General features: G+C 42.7%; 2 protein-coding genes across 6 annotated transcripts in view; one reads left to right on the top strand and one right to left on the bottom strand.

The window, feature by feature from the left end:
* Positions 1–239: 239 nt before the first annotated feature.
* Positions 240–18,504, bottom strand: abch1 (ATP-binding cassette, sub-family H, member 1). Of its 4 annotated transcripts, none has more exons than XM_029449600.1 (20): positions 18,377–18,504; positions 16,714–16,862; positions 16,120–16,279; positions 15,026–15,180; positions 13,852–13,959; positions 13,073–13,166; positions 11,251–11,325; positions 10,934–11,114; positions 10,565–10,661; positions 10,313–10,481; positions 9,676–9,776; positions 8,545–8,615; positions 8,264–8,313; positions 7,175–7,231; positions 6,916–6,986; positions 6,695–6,783; positions 5,892–5,995; positions 3,829–3,988; positions 3,258–3,362; positions 240–2,729 (listed from the first exon to the last, which is right to left on the bottom strand). In XM_029449600.1, exons 2-20 carry the CDS (start codon positions 16,845–16,847, stop codon positions 2,623–2,625), a joined length of 2,088 nt encoding a protein of 695 aa, XP_029305460.1. In that variant the 5' UTR covers positions 16,848–16,862; positions 18,377–18,504; the 3' UTR covers positions 240–2,622. The 4 variants fall into 4 exon arrangements, with proteins under 4 accessions (XP_029305460.1, XP_029305462.1, XP_029305461.1 ...); XM_029449602.1 differs by lacking the exon at positions 18,377–18,504 and adding an exon at positions 17,659–17,686; XM_029449601.1 differs by lacking the exon at positions 18,377–18,504 and adding an exon at positions 17,109–17,634.
* A 292-nt stretch (positions 18,505–18,796) lies between these two features.
* The window catches only part of lgalslb (lectin, galactoside-binding-like b), a 10,535-nt gene continuing 8,574 nt past the window's right edge, over positions 18,797–20,757 (top strand). For both annotated transcript variants that reach the window (XM_029449608.1, XM_029449607.1), the window contains exon 1: positions 18,797–18,902. The gene's annotated coding sequence lies outside the window, so the exon portion shown is untranslated. The remainder of the gene's footprint in view (positions 18,903–20,757) is intronic.

The following is a 20,757-nucleotide window of genomic DNA, read 5'->3' as shown; positions in this document are numbered from 1 at the left end:
AAACACACAAGTTCAAACAGTCAAACCGTAGAGGATCTCCTGAAGGCAGCGGGGTCATCATCACCATGGTAACAAGCATCACAGTGATGCGAGAGAGCATGATGTCACTGAATAAATCTGTCGTGCGTGGCCTGCGGGTGTTGTTGTAGCCACAGGAATTGTGGGGGGGGGATTTTGCTCTTTTGGTATCGAGTCAAATCTGGCAACGCTGCGATTTGCACAACAAGGAGACAAAGAGAGGATTTCTCAACGAGGTTTATTCTTTCAAAATACATGAAAAGAAGTTCATCGAAGCCATCATGGTGCGTACATGTCACAACACAGGAGTGGAAATGTTCATGCCCTTTGAGGAGAGACAGAGGAGACAGAGGAGGTAGATGACTGGAGCAGAGAGGAAGTCATAACACGTGTTTACATGAACTGCAATATTCCAATATTAACCACATCAGGCTGCATGTACAGTTCGGATTACCTTAAACTAAATGAAGAACATATTTCAGAAGGATTCACTTTAAAGCTCCAAACGTTCTTACTGTAGGAATCATCATCTCCGCCAAAGAAAAACTACAAGCCCGATTAAAGCCCAAAAAATAACATAAAGTGTCCTAAATAATGTCAATGTTTCACGTAAGGGGAACCGATTCGACCAAAGATTGAGCACCATTTCAAACTACATCTATAAATCCTACATTATTGTGTGACGGGATTCTGTTAGAGTCAACTTTCTGTCAAGGTAAGAATATAAACAGAACGATATATCCTCACAGTTTGGCTCTCCGACTTCCAACAACACAATGTCCCTTAAAGTGTGTGACGGGAACACTGATGAATATACAGCAGAGCAACAAGAAGAGCAGCAGATGTACAGCGCAGGGAACTCTCTCTGAAGGAGAGACATCCGACACACACACGCGCTACTGAAACACACAACTTTACCGTCACCCAAACCAATCAGAGGGATGTACAGTCATTCAGATTAATTATTTATCCACATATATTTTTCAGTACATTAATATAACTGGGCATTACCGGCACTGCAACGGCGTAGCAATCTAAACACAACATGCTGGAATATGTGGCCGACAGCAGAACTTGGAAAAACATCTTTCATGCTGAGAGTTAGACGAGAAGACTGTTTACAGTCATGCTAAGCTAAGCTAAACTAAGCTAAGCTAAGCTAAGCTAAGCTAAGCTAACTGGTTGTACATGTATCTTCATATTTACAGTAGCGGACATGAGTGATGTTGATCTTTTCATCTAACTCTTGACAAGAAAGCAAATGTGTGTATTTTCAAAATAAATGTGTAACTATTCCTTTAAAATGGCGAAACGCTCAGAGAGAGATGAGTACAATGCAAAGAAATGAACAGACGGGTTATCGTTCTCTAATCATTTGGTTACTTTTTTGTAATTAGCTTTTCCAATGTTTCATCAACATATTTGTATCACCTGAGAAAATCCCCTCATCTGACTCGAGCTGGTTTAAAAACAAAACATGTTCTTGTGTGTTATTAAAGTAAAGTCAACGCTCCCACTATAATCCAACTACATGACTGGATTTTGCTTCCCTTTCCCACAATGCAACATCCCCACATCTCCATGACATGTTGACTCCAGAGCAGCGTTACTCCTGTGTGCTTTTACTTCATGTTATTGTTGCTGCAAGAGTCATAAAGAAAGAATAACGTGCGAGTAGTTTGAAACTTTTGTGTAAAAAAAACAAAAAAAACAACATATTTTGCAGGAGGCTTGACCTCTGACCTCTGACCTCTGAGTCCACTCTGTCCAGCAAAGTGGAGAGTAATACAAAAACAATAACAATACTTTTCCAACACCAACATCAAACCAACCCTTTTTTTTCTCCAGGCACCAAACAACAAGTTCTGAAGAACTTCACCAAACTGAACCGAGAACGACGTCTGTTCGGCCGAGCACCTGGTAACGCGAGTTACCCACTTCCTGTCACACACCAGACAGGACGCACGTAAATGTGAACACAGACTTAAAATGCAACACGAGGAGATACGGTCGCTGTGGGAAGCCTGAGCGGGTGAGACTTCCCTGCACAATATGAAGCGATCAGCACTAAGGCGCTTCAGGGTTCCCACGGCATGATGCGACAGCGATCCTCTCCGTCTGAAGCAAACTGAGAAACTTCTTTTCCTTTAATCATGTTTTTTGTGCTGAAACTCATTTTCACATTTATAAACATTCTCTGTAATGCAAATATATGGCAGGCAACAAATACTGCACAGACAAATCCACCGTCTTACGGGGGGGGGGGGGGGGGCTATTCTGGGGGTGAGAAGTTCCAACAAGCTGCACATAGAAGAGAAATAAAACTATCGGAGTAAACACTATCCATATTGTGCGGGTACTTGTGTGCTTCTACGTGCAGCCTTCTGGAACTTTCACTCACGCAGGCCAAAGAATCTGACAGCTGGAGGAGGGAGGCTGATGGATCAACCTCATCAGTTCATTTGCACCACGGCGACCCCCTCCCTCCCGCCGCTCTCCGCCGCCCCCACTTCACACAGACTGGAGGCCCCAGGGGAGTCGCTCCCGGGCTCCACGTGCCGGCTCTGTCCCCCGCGCTGAAGAAGCTTCTCTGGGCCGAGGCTGTCACGTCCTCAGCTTTAAGATGACCGTGGCCAGGATGACGAAGAGAGTGTTCCAGCCCAGGGTGACGGCGAAGCCTCGCCACACCATCATGCGAGACAGACCCCAACCTGTGTGGAAGATTTATGTTAAAGATAATGTAAATATTACAATAATTCATACACTGAAGTTCACGGTTGACCTTGGAAACAGCAGCTGAGATGGTGACGGAGATAATATGTCACATCACGTGCTCGTGGATGCTGCAGTGAATGCATGTAGACACATGAATATAACATAAAGGGATGCGACCAGAAAGAAAGCACCAAACTGAATTGAGACTCTGTCGACGTCTCATCTTCCACTTCCACCTCTACGATGAGGTTTTCAGACAGGAAATGGCTCCTCTGACTTCCTGTGCGTGTATATCATGTAACAGGCAGCTGTTGTCGGGTCTTACTGTTCGGAGACGGTGAGGTCGAGATAAAGCTTGGGAGACCGAGCGATACCTTACATCCCAGGAAGTTACAAAGGATCCCGAGCTGATTAAAGATTTAGAGGTAGATGTAGTATATAACAATCTGAGCCGTGTACACGCTAACGACACGCCAGGCAATATGAAACGGACGAGTGTGGGGTAACGTGTCCGTGTGCATTACCTCTGTACATGATACAGCGAAGGGCTTCAGAGGCGTAGGTCTGAGGGAGAGCCAGGCTGATGTAGCGGAGAGGATACGGGATACACTCCACAGGCCAGATGATACCTGAAGAACACGACATGTGTGAGACATTTACACCTGCTGGTGAAATGCAGCGTGTGTCTGGATGTTGCACCATAAACATGAACCTCAGGAAGCGTTCAAACTATCTATGGTTACGCTTGTTTTTGAGTTGGAAAGAGAACAAAGCAGCAAAGGAAGTGAGGAAGTGGCAAAGAAAGAAATGACTTGAAAACAAAATAATCTCACCACGACGTCCAAATGTACTTTTTTCACCTCAAAGATGAAGATCATGTGATATGACGGAAAGTCCCACAACAGCTACTAAATGGACCTTGTGGTGAGATTTGTTTTATTCCCACTGTGAAGGTTAAGAATAAACTTTGGAGAGAACAGGCTGCTGGTTTCACACACACACACACACACACACACACACACACACACACACACACACACACACACACACACACACACACACAGACACACACACACACACACACTACGGGCCTACCGCTGATGATGAGGTTGGGGTAGAAGACGCCCAGGGCGGCCTGGTTGGCATTCTGCTCGTCGTCGATTGCGGCTGAGATGACGAGGCCGAAGGAGATGCCGGTGATGCCCTGCAGCACGATCATAACTATGACCAGCACCAGGGAGCCTTCGTTAGGCATCTGCAAAGGGAGAGAGAGAGAGAGAGAGAGAGATGAAGACGAGGGTAGAAGAGTATGAAAAGATAAAGAGGACATTTTCACCCACTAAACTGCAGTGGACCTAAAAATGGTTTGAAAGTGTGAAGTTATAAAGAAGTGCTCCTCAGCTCTGCTGCAGGCTAGAGGCTTCATTAACAGACAGCATAACACACACACACACACACACACAAATGTCGAGTTGCATTGTGGGTAATATGTGCGGCAGGATTTGAAATAAGAGAAATGCGTGTGATATAAAAGTCGATATCTCTGGTTTACTATCCATCATGAGTCTGAGTGCAACGCTGAATCAATAGAGCTCCTTTAAAGAGAACAGATGAGAAGATAAGATCAAGAAAAGATGGAGAAAGACATAAAGGGACCAAAGAGAAGCCTTCAAACACAGAAACACTCTGAAGTGCTGCCAAGAACACCAGAAGAAAGAAATGTCGCTGCAGATTCAGTTCGGTTGTAAATCACACGGACGGAGAGGAGACGCTTAAATCAGACGATCACAGAGAAGCATCTCAGAAGATCCAAGGTGATAACTCTCCTGACTGGAGCCTCCTGGTGTGTGTGTGTGTGTGTGTGTGTGTGTGTGTGTGTGTGTGTGTGTGTGTGTGTGTGTGTGTGTGTGTGTGTGTGTGTGTGTGTTGGTGCACATGTCCAAGACACTATCCGTCTCCCCTGACAACGTGCAAAAATAGACCTGCACCGATCGTCCACATGACTGCTGGGTTGCCACAGCAATCAAGGGCTGTTGTCGTGGCGATCCCACAGTGATCCCTGGATACGGCCAACGCAGGAAGTGATTTATGACGTAGTGGTCTCTTTAGACTTCAGCACCTTAATCAACACACACACACACACACACACACACACACACACACACACCCTCTCCTGCACACTGTCCCACACACACACACACACACACACACACACACACACACACACACAAACACACACACACACCCTCTCCTGCACTCTGTCCCACACACACACACACACCCTCTCCTGCACACTGTCACACACACTAACACACACACACACACACACCCTCTCCTGCACACTGTCACACACACACACACCCTCTCCTGCACACACACACCCTCTCCTGCATACTGTCACACACACACACACACACACACACACACACACACACACACACACACCCTCTCCTACACACTGTCACACACACACACACACACACACACACACACACACACACACACACACACACCCTCTCCTGCACACTGTCACACACACACACACACACACATAAATTGTAATAAATCTTGGAAGAATTCAAATTAAAGTGAATTATTATTAACTTAATGAAGTTCCGCAGGTGAAGTCAGATCTTTGATGAGGTAGTAAAAATGCAGATGCTACACTGGTGACACGTTAACCTTCAACGTGTCACCAAATCTTATTCGTGACCTTTTAGAGGCTTTAAATGATCCTGACAGTTTTAGAGAACAGCAGCGTTGATGGTGGAATCGTACAGGAAGCATCATCATGTGTCACTTTAACAACAGGTGACAGGTGACACACATCACAGTGAAGAGCAAACCACAGAGGACAACCATTAGAGAAACATGTGTACCTGCGTCTGGGAAAATAAAAACACTCCGCTTTGTTATATAATACAATACATATTTCTATCGATCATTTGATTGTTTTATTACTTATTCTATATTTTCCTGCTGTTACTTTCTTCCCTGCGGATCTTTTTGTTGCTGCCGCGAAGACCCATTTCCCAATCAATAAAGTTTCATCTCATCTGGAGAGTGTGTGTGTGTGCGTGTGTGTGTGTGTGTGTGTGTGTGTGTGTGTGTGTGTCAGTGCAGCTTTCTGTTTTATTGCCTGCTTCAGGAGGACGAACCTTGAAGACGAGCAGTATGAAGAGCAGCAGCAGGATGATCTGAACGCTGATGACAAACAGCTGAGAGAAGAGGTGAGCCAGCATCGTCTCCAGGGAGCTCACACCTGGTCCCGAGACAAAATAAGTATGCATTATTATTATTCAGTTATAAACTTTGTCCCAATTTTTTATTTTAAAGCTTTAAAATCAATAATTAATTATGAGTAAGAAGCAGAACTTTGTGTTTGCTGGTAAACATCATCTTGTGCTCTGGTCATGTCACTCCCTCTGCTGGTCACATCTCAAATTACACTTAAATGACGTCAATATTAAATGTCGCCTACAGTCAAAGATTTTAAATACGGACTAACAGCTAACATCTTATGCTTTATCCCCACAAAAAAGATCCATAACTTCAGTGTTAACACATGTGCACGTTTAGAGTTTGCAAAAATAGAACAGGAAATAATGCAATACATGCATCAATGCACCATCAAACTGCATCTCTGACATCCAAACTGATGAATGTATATCGACTTCTTTTGCTGTTATTGATGATTTTTTGTTTTGTTTTAGATACCATCTTTAAAAAATATATTTTTAATTAATTTCCTTTATTATATTTAATTTAATTGACTAAAAAAACCTGCAAAATGACATTGTGTAGGAATGTAGTTCTTCTTTAATGCATTCTGGATTTCTTGAGTACACTCAACTCTCGAAGCCTGCATAGACTCGGTAGGTACAGCGGTAGTAATGGACATGCGACATAGCGTGTGAGTTTGTGTTGCACTGTAGGAGCAGTGTGAACTTTGACCTCTCACCTGCGACCCAGCACCGGTCCAGAAGCCCCTCCTTCCTCTCCAGGACGAAGGACAGCGCTGTCAGACCCACGGCCAGGTAGAAGGTGATACTGCAGGGCCAGAGAGGAAGAGGAAAGGAACTGGAAGTTAATGGCGGGTTGTCATGACGGTAAAGAAGACTTATCAATCAATACAAAGGTGTTCAACTTCTCCAATTATTGGGTGTCTGACATCACACTGACCTGAGCACAGCTCCCGGCATCACGAACGTAGAGAAGTCTGTGTTTTGGCTGCCGTAAACCGGCTCTTCTAACTGCAGCAGGGCAGAAACAAAGGAAACCAACAATTAAAGCTACACAAACAGATTTCATGAGGCTTTCATTTATTGCTGTTCTGCATTCATGCATTGTTATCAGCTTCTACAGGGTTTATGTGCCTCTATATTGTTTTATTACAATCATTTATTTATTCTTTTATAAATCCATAAGCTGTTTTTTTTACCTTTATTGGCAGCGCGACCAGGTACGACATACTGCCCAACTTATTCTCCACAAAGGTCTGCGAATACAGGACAGAGTAACAATCTTAACAAGGTAAACAATACTGGTAAAACATATAGGATGCAGATAGTAGCAATAATAATAACAATACAAATAAACTTTATTTATACGGCACTTTTCAAAAACAAATAAAGTGCTTTACATGGTTGAACAGTTCAGGACTGCAATGAAAATAAGATTTAATAATTTATAATAATTATATATATATATATATATATATATATATATATATAATTATTATTAATTATTAAATCGTATTTTATATATATATATATATATATATATATATATATATATATATAATAGCCAAAAATAATATAGGAGAACAATACTACTACTACTGATAATAAAAAATAAAAATAAAAATAAAATTATAATTATATAATAATTATATATCATTTATATAATTATATAATTATATATAATATATATTATAATTATATATAATATATAATATAATTATATATAATTATATAAATGATATATAATTATTATATAATTATAATAATAATAATTATTATTATAATTATATAATAATTATATATCATTTCTATAATTATATATATATAATATATATTATAATTATATATTATAATTATATAATTATATATTATAATTATATATAATATATATTATAATTATATAATTATATATATTATTGGAAATAAAACAAGTGTGCTAGCAATAATAAAAACTTTTAAAATATATTTTAATATTATTGTTCATCAACTTTCAGTGCCATCATGAAGTTGATGTGAATACAAATCTGCAATTAAAAACTAAACAACAAAACTTGTTATTAAAGTTCTTATTTTATACATACGAGAAGTTTGGTGTGTATTATAGTAGAAACCAGTTAAGCACCTTGAACATCATAAAACAATCTCGATATTGATATAAGAATGTGCTGCATCACGTGAGAGTGTACTGCACTCAGTATGACGTGTGTCGGAGTACACAGTAACGTCTCGTATATTATCAGATGTCTTTGTATTTCGTATGTATTGTATGCAAACGTATTCATTTATACCTGAAAGGCCTCGTGTAGTTTCTTCTGCAGCATCAGGCCGATCTGTTGATCTGGACGCAACAAGTACAATTAACATCTTCGGACATTCTGCATTTTTATAAAAGGATATTTCAGTACAAGAACTCTCCCAGAACACATGTTAGAACATCACTTCCTTTTAAACACTCTTTAAATTGCACTGAGGAGTTTGTTGCATGTATTTTAATGGAAATGATTCAATGCAATTGTAATGAAATCGACCCATTTCATCAAAAGACGCTACAAACTATGAGATTTCTCACTTGTCAGGTCCAGCCAGACGTGCACTGATCCTCCATCAACCACCTCTCTGGAGACCTGCCGCTGCATCATCCTGTGAAATCAGAGACACGGTCACCAAAACAAATCTATTTCCTATTCAGCCGCAATCGATGCAACTGGAATATTGCAAAAACAAGCAAAGCTAATGTGTGACAGCATGATCTCCGAGCTTTGTGATGACACGCTGGTGTCTGCTGGTACTTAGCTGAACAATAGATGTAACAATTTTCACTATTATTACATCTTCAAATTGCTTTTTTGACCGGCAGTCTAAAACTCAAAGTGTGCATCACATGAAACAAAGAGAAGCTGCAACTCCTCATTCATTAACTATTGTCTATAGAGCCAGGGTGATTTCCCCCCTTAACTCTTTACCCATCATGCTTTGTCCAGAACAGATGCAAACTATTCACATTATAAAATCACAGCTGGTCTTTTAGGATATAAAGATATAAGATTCATTTCACATGAGCTGCAGACACCTCGTGTTGTTTTCCTCAGGCAGGTCAGTCACATGATTCAGTAAGAATGAGCGAGTGATTGATCGACTAAACTGTGACCTGCAGGTGTGTTAGGGACAGGAAGGACCTGACTGTCTACCCAGGACACACACACACACACACACACACACACACACACACACACACACACACACACACACACACACACACCTAAAACAACAACAACTCGTGCTCTTTGCACTCCAGGATTGACTCATCCTCACATGATGATAATGCTGCAGTGTGTGTGTGTGTGGTGTGTGTGGTGTGTGTGTATGTGTGTGTGTGTGTGTGTGTGTGTGTGTGTGTGTGTGTGTGTGTGTGTGTGTGTGGTTTGATTTATGTGTGTCAAAGACAGAGACACACACGGCGTCAGTCAGTCGACTTGTTTGTTTTTAGGTCTAACATGACTACGTTATTACAATAAAAGCATTTTAATTGTTTAAAACAAATGTGATTTTTGTTTCTACCTAACTCCATGTTGAACCATGTTTAGCCACAAATGCAGCACATGTTCAACCACAACAACAACCCTGTACCTGACACGATGTGACCTTTTCTATTAACTGTTAAATGACGACTGTGTGTATAGAAAGTAACTCTTCTTCTCACCTTTTCGTCAGGTAGCTGGTGAAGTTCTTGCCAAAGCTGATGACTCCCCAGTACTCTCCGTTGTAGATCCCATCGAAAGCATCCGTATGGGACAAGTGCACCTACGGATCAACACTTTATATATCAGACACCACATATCAAGTGAATGCTGCTTTATTCCAGCTGCACATTTCTAAAGCTTGTAATGTTTGTGTACAGTCACACAGAGAAACAGAGTTTCCATTTCACTGATTTCCTAGAAAATGAAAGTCTGTTGTGCCGTGAACAGAAGTGAAACTTAGCTTAAAGCTTAAAGACCTGTTTCCTCCTTCTCTAGATACCAACAGTCTCTGTGAGCCACAAACACACTTCTGTGCAGTCTGTATATAAAGGAACAAGCTGTCAAGCATGTGTGAATATTCGACATAAATCTGAATTAGTTTACAGTAAATACATCTGGAAAACTATCCAGAAATCACAATAAAACTCCAATGCACTCTCTTTTTAAACAATTACAAAGCCTTGGTTGTAATGGCTTATTCATGGTTGTAACTGTAACATAAGGCACATTCAGTCAACTCCCCACTTCCTCTTTGCTTGTGACACATAAGCTTGAGAACAGAGGAGGTGATCGCGCCTGATGTGTATTAATAAACACCTGGTGCACGCTGGAGTTGTCCAGGAAGGAGAGCAAGGATTGGCTGTAAGCGGAGGGCGAGGTCTCGTTGTTTACCACGGCAACCTGGATCCCCTTTGGGTCTCCTCCAATGCACAAACAGATCAGAGAGACCTGGATGACGGGCAGCAAGAACTGGAAACACAGCGAGCTGCGAACACAGGGGGAAGAGGTTAACATCCACACGTGTGCAAAGGATCACTACTGCTTTTCATTACTCGATGTTACACGTACCCTGGCATTCTCTTCATCCGCACCATTGTCTTGATCATCAGGGCGGCGATGTTTCTCCACTTGGGCAGAACGTGTCTGGCTCGCACCTTCCAGTCCGCTGAACACACAACACACAAGTACACACACAAGTACACACACAAGTACACACTCAAAGTAAACGGGAGGTTCTTTCTGTTGGCCTTTTATTAAATCAAAGAATTGTTGAGCTTGTTTTAATTGGCTCTTTAATGCATTTTGAATAGTATTTGAATGTCCTGTTATAATGTGCTTCTTTAGCACTTTGTTTTGATGTTTGATGTTTTGATGTTTTGAAGCGTAATATGTCTAATTAACTGAAATAAGACTGAACTTCATGTTTCAAACTGATACCTGAATATTTGGGGATTTCCTCCGCAGCTCCAGGTTCGAGTGCGAGGATTGGCCGACTCTCGTCCCGCCCGCTCTCGAACGATTGGCTGTTCTCCAGCGGCCCCCCCTGCGGACTGCCCTCTCGCTTAGAGCCGATCTGGTCCGACGTCTCGCACAGCTGCAGGAAGGCGTGCTCCAGCGTCTGCAGCAGAAGGTGGTGTGGGGGAACTTTTTTATTCTCACCTGCATACATCATGTGAGGCCTCACTCAAGTCTCTGACCAACTTTAAATATAGACTTAAAACTTCAACAATAACTAAACGGACTAAAGGACTCACAGTTGCATTGTGCTGCTTCATGACTGCGTCTGGAGGTCCTTCAGCCAGCAGACGGCCGTTCCTCATGAGTCCGACCTGGAGAAGTATCAGGAGCGAGAACAATATCTAGTATACACTTCCACAAAGTTCCTGAAAAGCTCACACTGGGGTTCAAGCAGCATGGGATGTTTAAAGATACAGATATGTTTTCCACATGAAGGTAAATGATGCGTGAATCTGTAAGAACTATCTGCAGGTATTTCTTACTCCAGGTGTGGACACACTCATATCCCAAATGTATTAGAAGGCCAGCATTCCATTCATTTGACAGATAAACAACAATCTGGATGCACATGGCACACAGAGCAGCAGGTAAGGTGGCGAGAGAGAGTCGTTTGTTCAGTTTCCTCTTATCTGAAGTAAACTAGTTTTCATACTTCACTTAGTCTTAGTGTCATGTGGTGTCGGATTATTGAAGAACAAAAGCGAAAGAAGAATTTCAATTTAACTTCTGTAATTCTCAGATAACGTTATTTGTTAGCTTGTTTCCTTAAATTCATTGTGAATGCACAGAAAACAAAAGGCCGTATAATCTTGACATTTCATGGAAATAGGCTTCTTCGCGTTTTAACAAGAGTCAGATGAGAAGGTCGATACCACTCTCCTGTTTTCACGTTAAGTATGGAGCTCGAGCCAGGAGAAGATTAGCTTAGCATAAAGATTAGCTGCAGTTAGAAGCAGCTAGCTTGACAACTTTTACATTTCTGTTAGTGTATGGCTCACACGAGAGCTGAGAGTATTAAGTCTAACTGCCAGGGGAAAGCTAATAAGCATACTTCCCTAAATGATAACTACATGAGCATTAGTTTGAGCAGCAGTGGAAGAGACATGCGTGTTAAATGTGCAGTAACATGTGACTGTAGGCTTTCTATATGTCCTCTGAACTGTGTGAGGCCCTGGTGTTTCTGTGTGTGACCGTAAATCTACTGACATCTGAGTGTATGTGCAGTAACGGCAGTAACTTCCTGTTCTCTGCTTTCTGACACGTTCACATGACCCAAAGTTTTGAGCGCAGATATTAATCACTGACTTGCAGAAGTCCAATGATTTAATCTATCGCACCACCATCAGATGATAACAATCATGGAGCCAATAAACGTCTTTCAGGTAATTATTAACAAGCAATTCAGGTTTATTTCAGTATCAAAGTCACGAAACATTTGCTTTCAAACAGACTGCACTTAAAGGATAACGCTGCGGACTGCTGGTCCAAACCAACAGCATCTGTCAACACTCGTGCATTTGTCTGGGTCTATTTTTAGCAGCGGATTAACACACTTTTGGTGCTTTAGTGAGTAATTACAGCAGCAGGATAGTGTGAGTGGGATAGACTCATAATAAACTACAGTTTTTAATGCTTTTACAACAATAATGGAGCTTAGATGAGGCTGTTAGGAGGATCTATTCATTGTCGTTTCACATAGAATGTGTTGTCACTAGGAGAAATGTTTCCAGGCTTGTCCTTCAAACTGATTCATGAACCAAAAGGAAGTTCAAGTAGTAACTAAACATGTGAGCAAACATTTAGTTTTGTCAGTATAATGAGACATAAAGACACAAGAGAGCTTCTGTACAAACTCCATAGGAAGCTTTTGTCCCTCCTGTCAAAGATAATGAAGAATAAACTTCTTCTAACAAGGTCAGACAGCGCAGAGATGCTGTGCTGTATAACGTACTCATTGTTTTACTATGAAACATGCGGACCAGTGTGGACGCGGTGCTTTGTCCTGTTGCATGAATGTGGCTTCTGTTTCTGTGTCCATGCATGTATGAGCTATCTCACCACATTGGCTTGCCTGGCCTCCTCGATGTAGTGCGTGGTGATGATGACAGAGACTTTCCCCGTCTTCACAATCTCCACCAGATGCTGCCAGATCCTAAAAAGGAGACGGAAGAAACCAAACAAGTTACATAACGCCGGACCGGTTGCTAAGAGTTTTCCTAAAGTCTCAGTGTGAAAAGGTTCTCAGCTTCGCCAGCAGCAGTTTGACTGCCAGCCGTCTGATCCGATGAGGCTGGAGCAGCACACGGAGGGAGAGCACAACGCGCTCAGACTTATCTTCTAAAACATGTGCATGAGTTAGAAACATGGACATCATGAGGTGGATACAGAAGTTGTGAGTTGTAGAGAAGCCGCTCTACTAAATACTTATTATAAAGGTCTTCTGGTGAGTTCACAACGAGATGAATATATTCTGTAATAAAAGTAAATCTCCCTAGTTTCTTATGTTTTTATTAGGAGAAAGGTCAAATGGCAATGGGGGACGTACATTAGTGTGTGTGTGTGTGTGTGTGTGAAACTTTACACCTCTTACACAGTCACAGTCTTTTTCTTTCTCTATCTGTTTTTGTCTCTAAATGTAGCACTTGAAATAGATCAGCATATTTTGGAGGAAGTTAAAGTACTTGAATGGTTCCTGTATTTCTTTGAGTTGTCCCCACATGCACTTATTGTCAAATATGCAAAATATGTGTGTGTGTGTGTGTGTGTGTGTGTGTGTGTGTGTGTGTGTGTGTGTGTGTGTGTGTGTGTGTGTGTGTGTGTGTGTGTGTGTTACATACTTAGCCCTGAGCACAGGGTCCACTCCGACTGTTGGTTCGTCCAGGATGAGCAGCTCTGGATTCTGAAGCAGAGCCGCTCCGAGAGACACCCTGCGCTTCTGACCGCCACTGAAACACACACACACACACACACACACACACACACAGAAAACAAGAAGACAAAAGAGTCAAAGGGCGACCAATGTGAAGCTTCTCCCACTCTCTGCATGCCGATCCTGCAGGACGAACTACAAGACCTGAGCGAGGGACGCCGGGAGGAAGCGGCGTTTTGACTAATTTAACTTGTTTTATTGCTGTCATAATTAAAAAAAAACTCTTTTTATTGTATCCCAACCTATCCGCTTCATTCTACATTGTATTAAAGACAAAAGAAAGAAAGATCAACAGACTGAACACGTACCACACGGTCACACCAGGAATGTCTTTCACATTATGTAGAGTGAAACAGCTTCAACAACCTGTTACGTAAGGCTGCAGCAGAGAAGCCTTTATGCAAGACCTTTAACACAACAGTTCTTAAAACTAAAACAAACATTTACACAGTGGATCCTCTGGAAGCTTCTGCTCAGGAACATGACATGCATGACATAAACATCACATGAGCTGCTGATGGAAGCTGGTTCGAGGAGTCTCTTAGACCACAGAAGTGTCTTTGTAATGAATCAGGGATGTGAATCAGATCTTAAAGAAAATATAAGCCATTATTTATATTTATCTCCATCTGTGGAGAACATTTTCTCTTTTCCCATGAAGTCCCTTTTCCAAAAATAACTTTAAGATCCAACACAATGCCAAATACTCCATTTTCTTCCTTTGTATTACTTAGTTGTTTCCTTTTATGGCTCGAGAGCAAGTGTACAGTATCGTGCTCTGTGGGAAGTATCCAAATGTGGGAAGCTGATAATAGTGGAGGTTCATTCAAGAGGCCAGAAACCTCAGCGTCAGGAAGTTGGCAGAAAACAAGGCTCTGCAGATATGATCATATGTTTAGTGGGACAATAAACACACTGAAGCAACTCTCATTCAAAGAGAACAGTAATTGCTAACAAGATTAGCTTGAGATGCAACTCTAACTGCTCTGATTGGCTATTGATTAACAATGTTGATCAGTTCAACTCCCATAACTGTAGGTGAGAGAACCATCGCAGCATATGAAACTGAGTCGTGGTTTTACCTGAGATTTCGGACCAGACTGTGCTTCTGAGGTAGATCCAGGAAGTCTATGAGGAAGTTCGTGCGTGCCTGGTTTTCCTTCGACGTCAGGCCGTGGATTCGGCCGAAGAAGGTGAGGGTGTCACTGATGGTGAACTCGCTGTACAACGCCAGCTCCTGTGCAACAAACAAAGAGTTGTAAATAAGTTCTCTTCACTAATGGGATATATTTTATCTCTGTGTGAAGTTGACCACAGCGACACAGCAGCAGCACCCTGGGGAACAGACAGGGTGTCACATTTCTTCCTCTCTGGGTCACAGATCACCTGCTAAAGGGATGAACGTGACACACAGGTGAGCACACATAGGTGAGGACACACAGGTGAGGACACAAAGGTGAGGACACACAGGTGAGGACACAAAGGTGAGGACACACAGATGAGGACACACAGATGAGGACACACAGGTGAGGACACACAGGTGAGGACACACAGGTGAGGACACACAGGTGAGGACACACAGGTGAGCACACACAGATGAGGACACACAGATGAGGACACACAGGTGAGGACACACAGGTGAGGACACACACAGGTGAGGACACACAGATGAGGACACACAGATGAGGACACACAGGTAAGGACACACAGGTGAGGACACACAGGTGAGGACACACAGATGAGGACACAAAGGTGAGGACACACAGGTGAGGACACACAGGTGAGGACACACAGGTGAGGACACACAGATGAGGACACACAGATGAGGACACAAAGGTGAGGACACACAGGTGAGGACACAAAGGTGAGGACACACAGGTGAGGACACACAGATGAGCTCACAAAGGTGAGGACACAAAGGTGAGGACACACAGATGAGGACACACAGATGAGGACACACAGGTGAGGACACACAGGTGAGGACACACAGGTGAGCACACACAGGTGAGGACACACAGGTGAGGACACACAGTTGAGGACACACAGGTGAGGACACACAGGTGAGGACACACAGGTGAGGACACACAGGTGAGAACACACAGGTGAGGACACACAGGTGAGGACTCCTTTTTATATTTTATATTACTGATACATTTTAAGACGTGGGTTTTTTTACCTGCGGCATGTACCCGACCATCTTCCCTGGCACGTCATGTCCGGGGTACGCAGGTGGCTTCCCCAACACGCTGATGTGACCCCGGGAGATTTTCAGAGTTCCCACAATGCATTTCAGAAGCGTTGTCTTCCCACATCCACTGGGCCCCAAAAGACCATAACTGCAACGCAGAACATTTTAGATGAAACAAGCCGACTCTCACAGTGAAGATGTCAGACATTAGGTTTTTTAGATCATGTGGATTAATTCATTACTCATTACTTTAGTCATTATAAGCATTAAAGATAACACGATGACTATATTAGATACAACCCAACAATGACTGCAGGCTAACACAGTTACAAGCCTACAGTGCAAATTACTTTCAAACAGAACAACACAGCAGAAGTTTACAAAAGACCAGGGTGTTACATTCATGAGAATCTGTTGTTTTAATTGACCAGACTGATTAAAATTCACAGTTTAAGCTCAAGTAAAGCATAAGAACAGATTTACTTTCGTCTGGACACAAAGATTAAATGTCCTATAAAACAGGTACAACAGTGTGTGAGTCCCAGCCATGCCGACAGCTTTGAGTCCGTGCGCTCCACTCACATGTGTCCCTGTGGCACAGTCAGGTTGAGGTTGTTGAGGACCTTCAGTTTGCCGTACGACCGGCACACATCTCGGCACTGGATTGCGAAATCCTGCTGTCCAGCAGGAAGAGAAGCCTCCAAATCAGCTTTCATGTTCCCCTCCTTCTGCTGAAAGAGAGGAACATGTGACACGAAGGACAAGAAGACGTCACAAGGCTGATATATCACAGGAATACAGAAATAACTCACCGGGGGCACCTGAGGGCCAGTAGTGAGCTTTCCTAATGTTCTCTTTACTGCCATCTTTTAATAGTACTCCATGTTTTTGTCTGTGTGAAGTGGTTTCAATGTGATACAACTATAACTGAGTTATCTGTCTCTCTCTTGATTTTCACGACCACATATTCTTTGTACCTGCTTTTCCCAGGCGTTAACGCTTCATCACACAGAGAACACATCAGCAAACGCGTCAGGAACAGTGAGGACATGTGTTGCTGCTTGACGCTGCAAATTCTGGTGAAAATCAGCAACTAATCAACAATTAAACAACGATTGCCTATATTCCAAAGGTCCAAGATGAATCTCACTTCTGACACAACCACATACTGAATCCATACTCTGATATTCCTGGTGGCGTCTTGCCAAGCTGCAGCACACAAAGTATTTGGGTCGTAAAACAATCCTTTGGCCAGTAATCTCTAACAACCGCCTTCTTTCACGGGTTTCCCCCCGGTCTCCAGCTAACTCCCTCCTTTAATCCAGCATCTCTCATTTTCCAGGGAGGAGATTAGGAATTTTAAATTGCGTAATCTGACGCGTTTGGTTGTCCTCATCTTTGGCACTATAGCCTCTATCTGCAAACTATACACAAAGATGTCACCCACATTCTGTGTGAACTAGTCTGTGGTAAATTGGAAATGTCAATTTGTTGGAGGATAAAGCAGCAAGCCAGGCACACACTCACCCTGAGAGAAGATGGGGGTAAAGAAGAGGAGAAGTGGAAAGGATGAAGGGCAGCTGATGAGTGAAGCCACATACTGAAGAAAACTCTTTAGTTTTCTTCAGTATGTGGCTTCACTCATCAGCTGCGTGTGACACAAACATATCCGCCCAGTGAATTCAGAGTGGGAGAGCAGGTTTAGTTCACAGGTGGAGAACGGATGTTTTCCTCTGAATAATACCACGTGCGCGCACACACACACACACACACACACACACACACACACACACACACACACAGACACACACACACACACACACACACACACACACACACACACACACACACACACTCTAATAAGTGGCTTTGCCGCCAACTCTACATTACATACATAGATGTTTTAAAGTTTTTTTATCTAAAACATTTTTGCAGTCATTTTGCACAAAAACATATATTTGACAACTCGTCAGATTCACTTGATTTCCACTGTTGTACTTTTTTGGATTTCATTTCTTAATTAATATATCGCTTTAGGCTCTGACAACTTGTGATTTTGACATTTTAATGGTTTGGTAGTCTAATCCAAATCCAGCATGTTAGAAAAACAATAAAGAGTCTTTAGCTGCAGTCTCACTCATGATAACATTGCGCCTCTGCAGCAGGCTCTGCAGGTGGGCACTTGCCTCTGATACGGGAATAAATCCGCACAACAACAGCTCTGTTGAGCAGGAACAATTCCTACCTTGCCTGCCAAGTCTTTACCAATTTGCGTCACAGCCAAGCGGAAGAAAACGGGCTTGACAGAAGCGCTCCAATCTCTCCGGGTTCAGCCGTGAACGAGACGAGTGAAACACAAACTGTCTAAATGGCCACTGACCGGCTATTTATAAACTCGGCAGCCTACATCCACCGACCCAGCTGCTGCACTTCTCCTTTTCATATCAGCGCGTCACACAGGAGCAGCAGAGCGGGGCACGGCGCTCCCTCTCTCACCCCTTTTCCTCGCTGTCGCTTAAACGATAAAGCTCATCCTCCTTTCCTCTAACCAGCAATTAAATATTGTGCCAAAACCAGATAACAGACATCGTTGCAGTTGCGGTGCTGTGCATCCTGCAGAGTCTCTCTCCATCTTGCTGCTGCAGCGTGTGTCATGGACCGGGAAGGCCTGCTGTCAAGAGGCAGTCTCGATCCTGACGTTTCTGCAAAGAGAGCACCCGAAATGATCCAAAAGCATCTTACCCGTTCCTCCATCTCGGTGCAGTCTGCAGGTGAGGTGGTCGCAGCGTCCTGACCGGCAGCCTCTGCGGCCATGGCAGCAGGGAGGAGGGACCGGGCAGCCGGCTGGTCTCTGCGAGGGGAGACAGCGAGAGAGGGAGAGAAAGAGAGGGAGAGAGGGGGGTGGGTGGGGGATGGATGCGCTGTGGGTCTTTTTATACTGACAATCCTTTCCGTTTTAAACACTGACTGTCTCAGCAACGACTGACCTAGAAATGACTGGGTTTTTAAGGATTTTCTGATGTTTTTACTTTGCCACAGTGTATGTGTGCTGCAGAACACATGAACAGACCTTTAGCTGTGGGGGCCAGTGATGCTCCACTGCAAGAAATACAAAAGTTTGACATGTAATTTATTATGCAATGACATATCTCATTCAACAATCTAATTTTTCAGAAAATCTCGAAACAAATTAAACAAATGAAACTATGATGCACATATTCTTTAGGATCACACTAACTAACTTGATGTGATATGTTTTGCAGTAAACAACATGCCTGGAGTAGTGACTGGCAGCCTTCAGTCATTCCCTTTAGCCTCCCCCTTTAGTATTATGTGTCTGTTGCCAGGGCTCTTGTTCGGATGCATTTCTCCTTCACTTCCTCGAGGTTTGAAGATGGATCAGGCTGGTTCATCTTGAAAGAGGTCAAATGTTCCCGCCCTTCCATCCCAGGCATGTTTGACACGTCTTCCTTCCTCGGAACTCTGCAAAGAAGAATTGTGAAGGAAATTATTTTCAAAATATGGTTTGAGATCATGGAGTAGTTCCTAAAGAAACCACAAGATGGAAGCACTAAACAAGAGACTCATCTCTGCACATCAGACGAGGCTTGAATCACTGATGCAACTCAGGAGTGAAATTCATGAACTTTTTGCAACCTTCAACCTGAATCACATCCACCCAGATCAGTTCAGTGGCAGAAATCAATCTGAACAAAAGCAAAAAGCTAAGACAGCATACACATCCTTCATGAACTAGATTTAGAAACACTCGACACAGGTTAAGGCCACAAGTAGAGATCCAGACCAATCAGGGAGAGGACACTATAAGCCCCCGGTACTGTAGGCTTTGACATGTCGAGTTTAAATACCACATATTGTTTAAACAGGCTTTATAGGCTCACATATCTCACCGTTTCGGACACGGCCAACTCAAAAGATCTCTAGGAAGACAAGAAACAATCCACAATGGAAGAAACCTCAAGATGGGAAATACAAAGAGAAATCCTTCTTCCTTCCTTCAAAACACAAAACTGCCACCTGATAAATCTTGCATTTGAGTATAAAACATGATACTACTATTGCCATGCCGTGTGCTTTATGTCCCACTGTGGCCACACAATTATGTCAAACGTTGAATGAGTCTAGAGATGTAATTCTCTAATAAGAATGTAATGTGTTAAATCCCTGATAGAAACTGCTTTTATTGTCTGGAGCATCAACCACATATGGAAAACGTTGCTTCAGCTTGTAATGCATTCAAATGTCCACAGAGGGGAAGCATTGACCTGTCTGCATGCACAGGGATGAACCATACACTGTAGTATATAAGGGATGGACAGATAGAGGGGGAAAGACAGAAAGGGAGGGGGGTGTTTGTGCAACAAAAAAAAAATCAATGAAAGGGAGACAATGTGAATGTCCTCTTCATTCAATGAAAAGCAATTAATGTTCCAGGCTCAAAACTGAGCAGAAACTGGTCTATTTATAGATATGTGTAGCCTCAGAGAATCATTCAAAAGTAGGTTATTGAGCAAACTTTGGCCAATTAGGCCAAACAGAGCACCACAGTTTCACATTTAACCCGAATACAGCAGGACACGCGAGTGCTGCTGTCTGGCAGTTATT

This window comes from Cottoperca gobio, chromosome 15 (genome assembly GCF_900634415.1).
Source record: "Cottoperca gobio chromosome 15, fCotGob3.1, whole genome shotgun sequence".
Lineage (NCBI taxonomy): Eukaryota > Metazoa > Chordata > Actinopteri > Perciformes > Bovichtidae > Cottoperca > Cottoperca gobio.
This window is presented reverse-complemented; position numbering and strand designations above follow the sequence as displayed.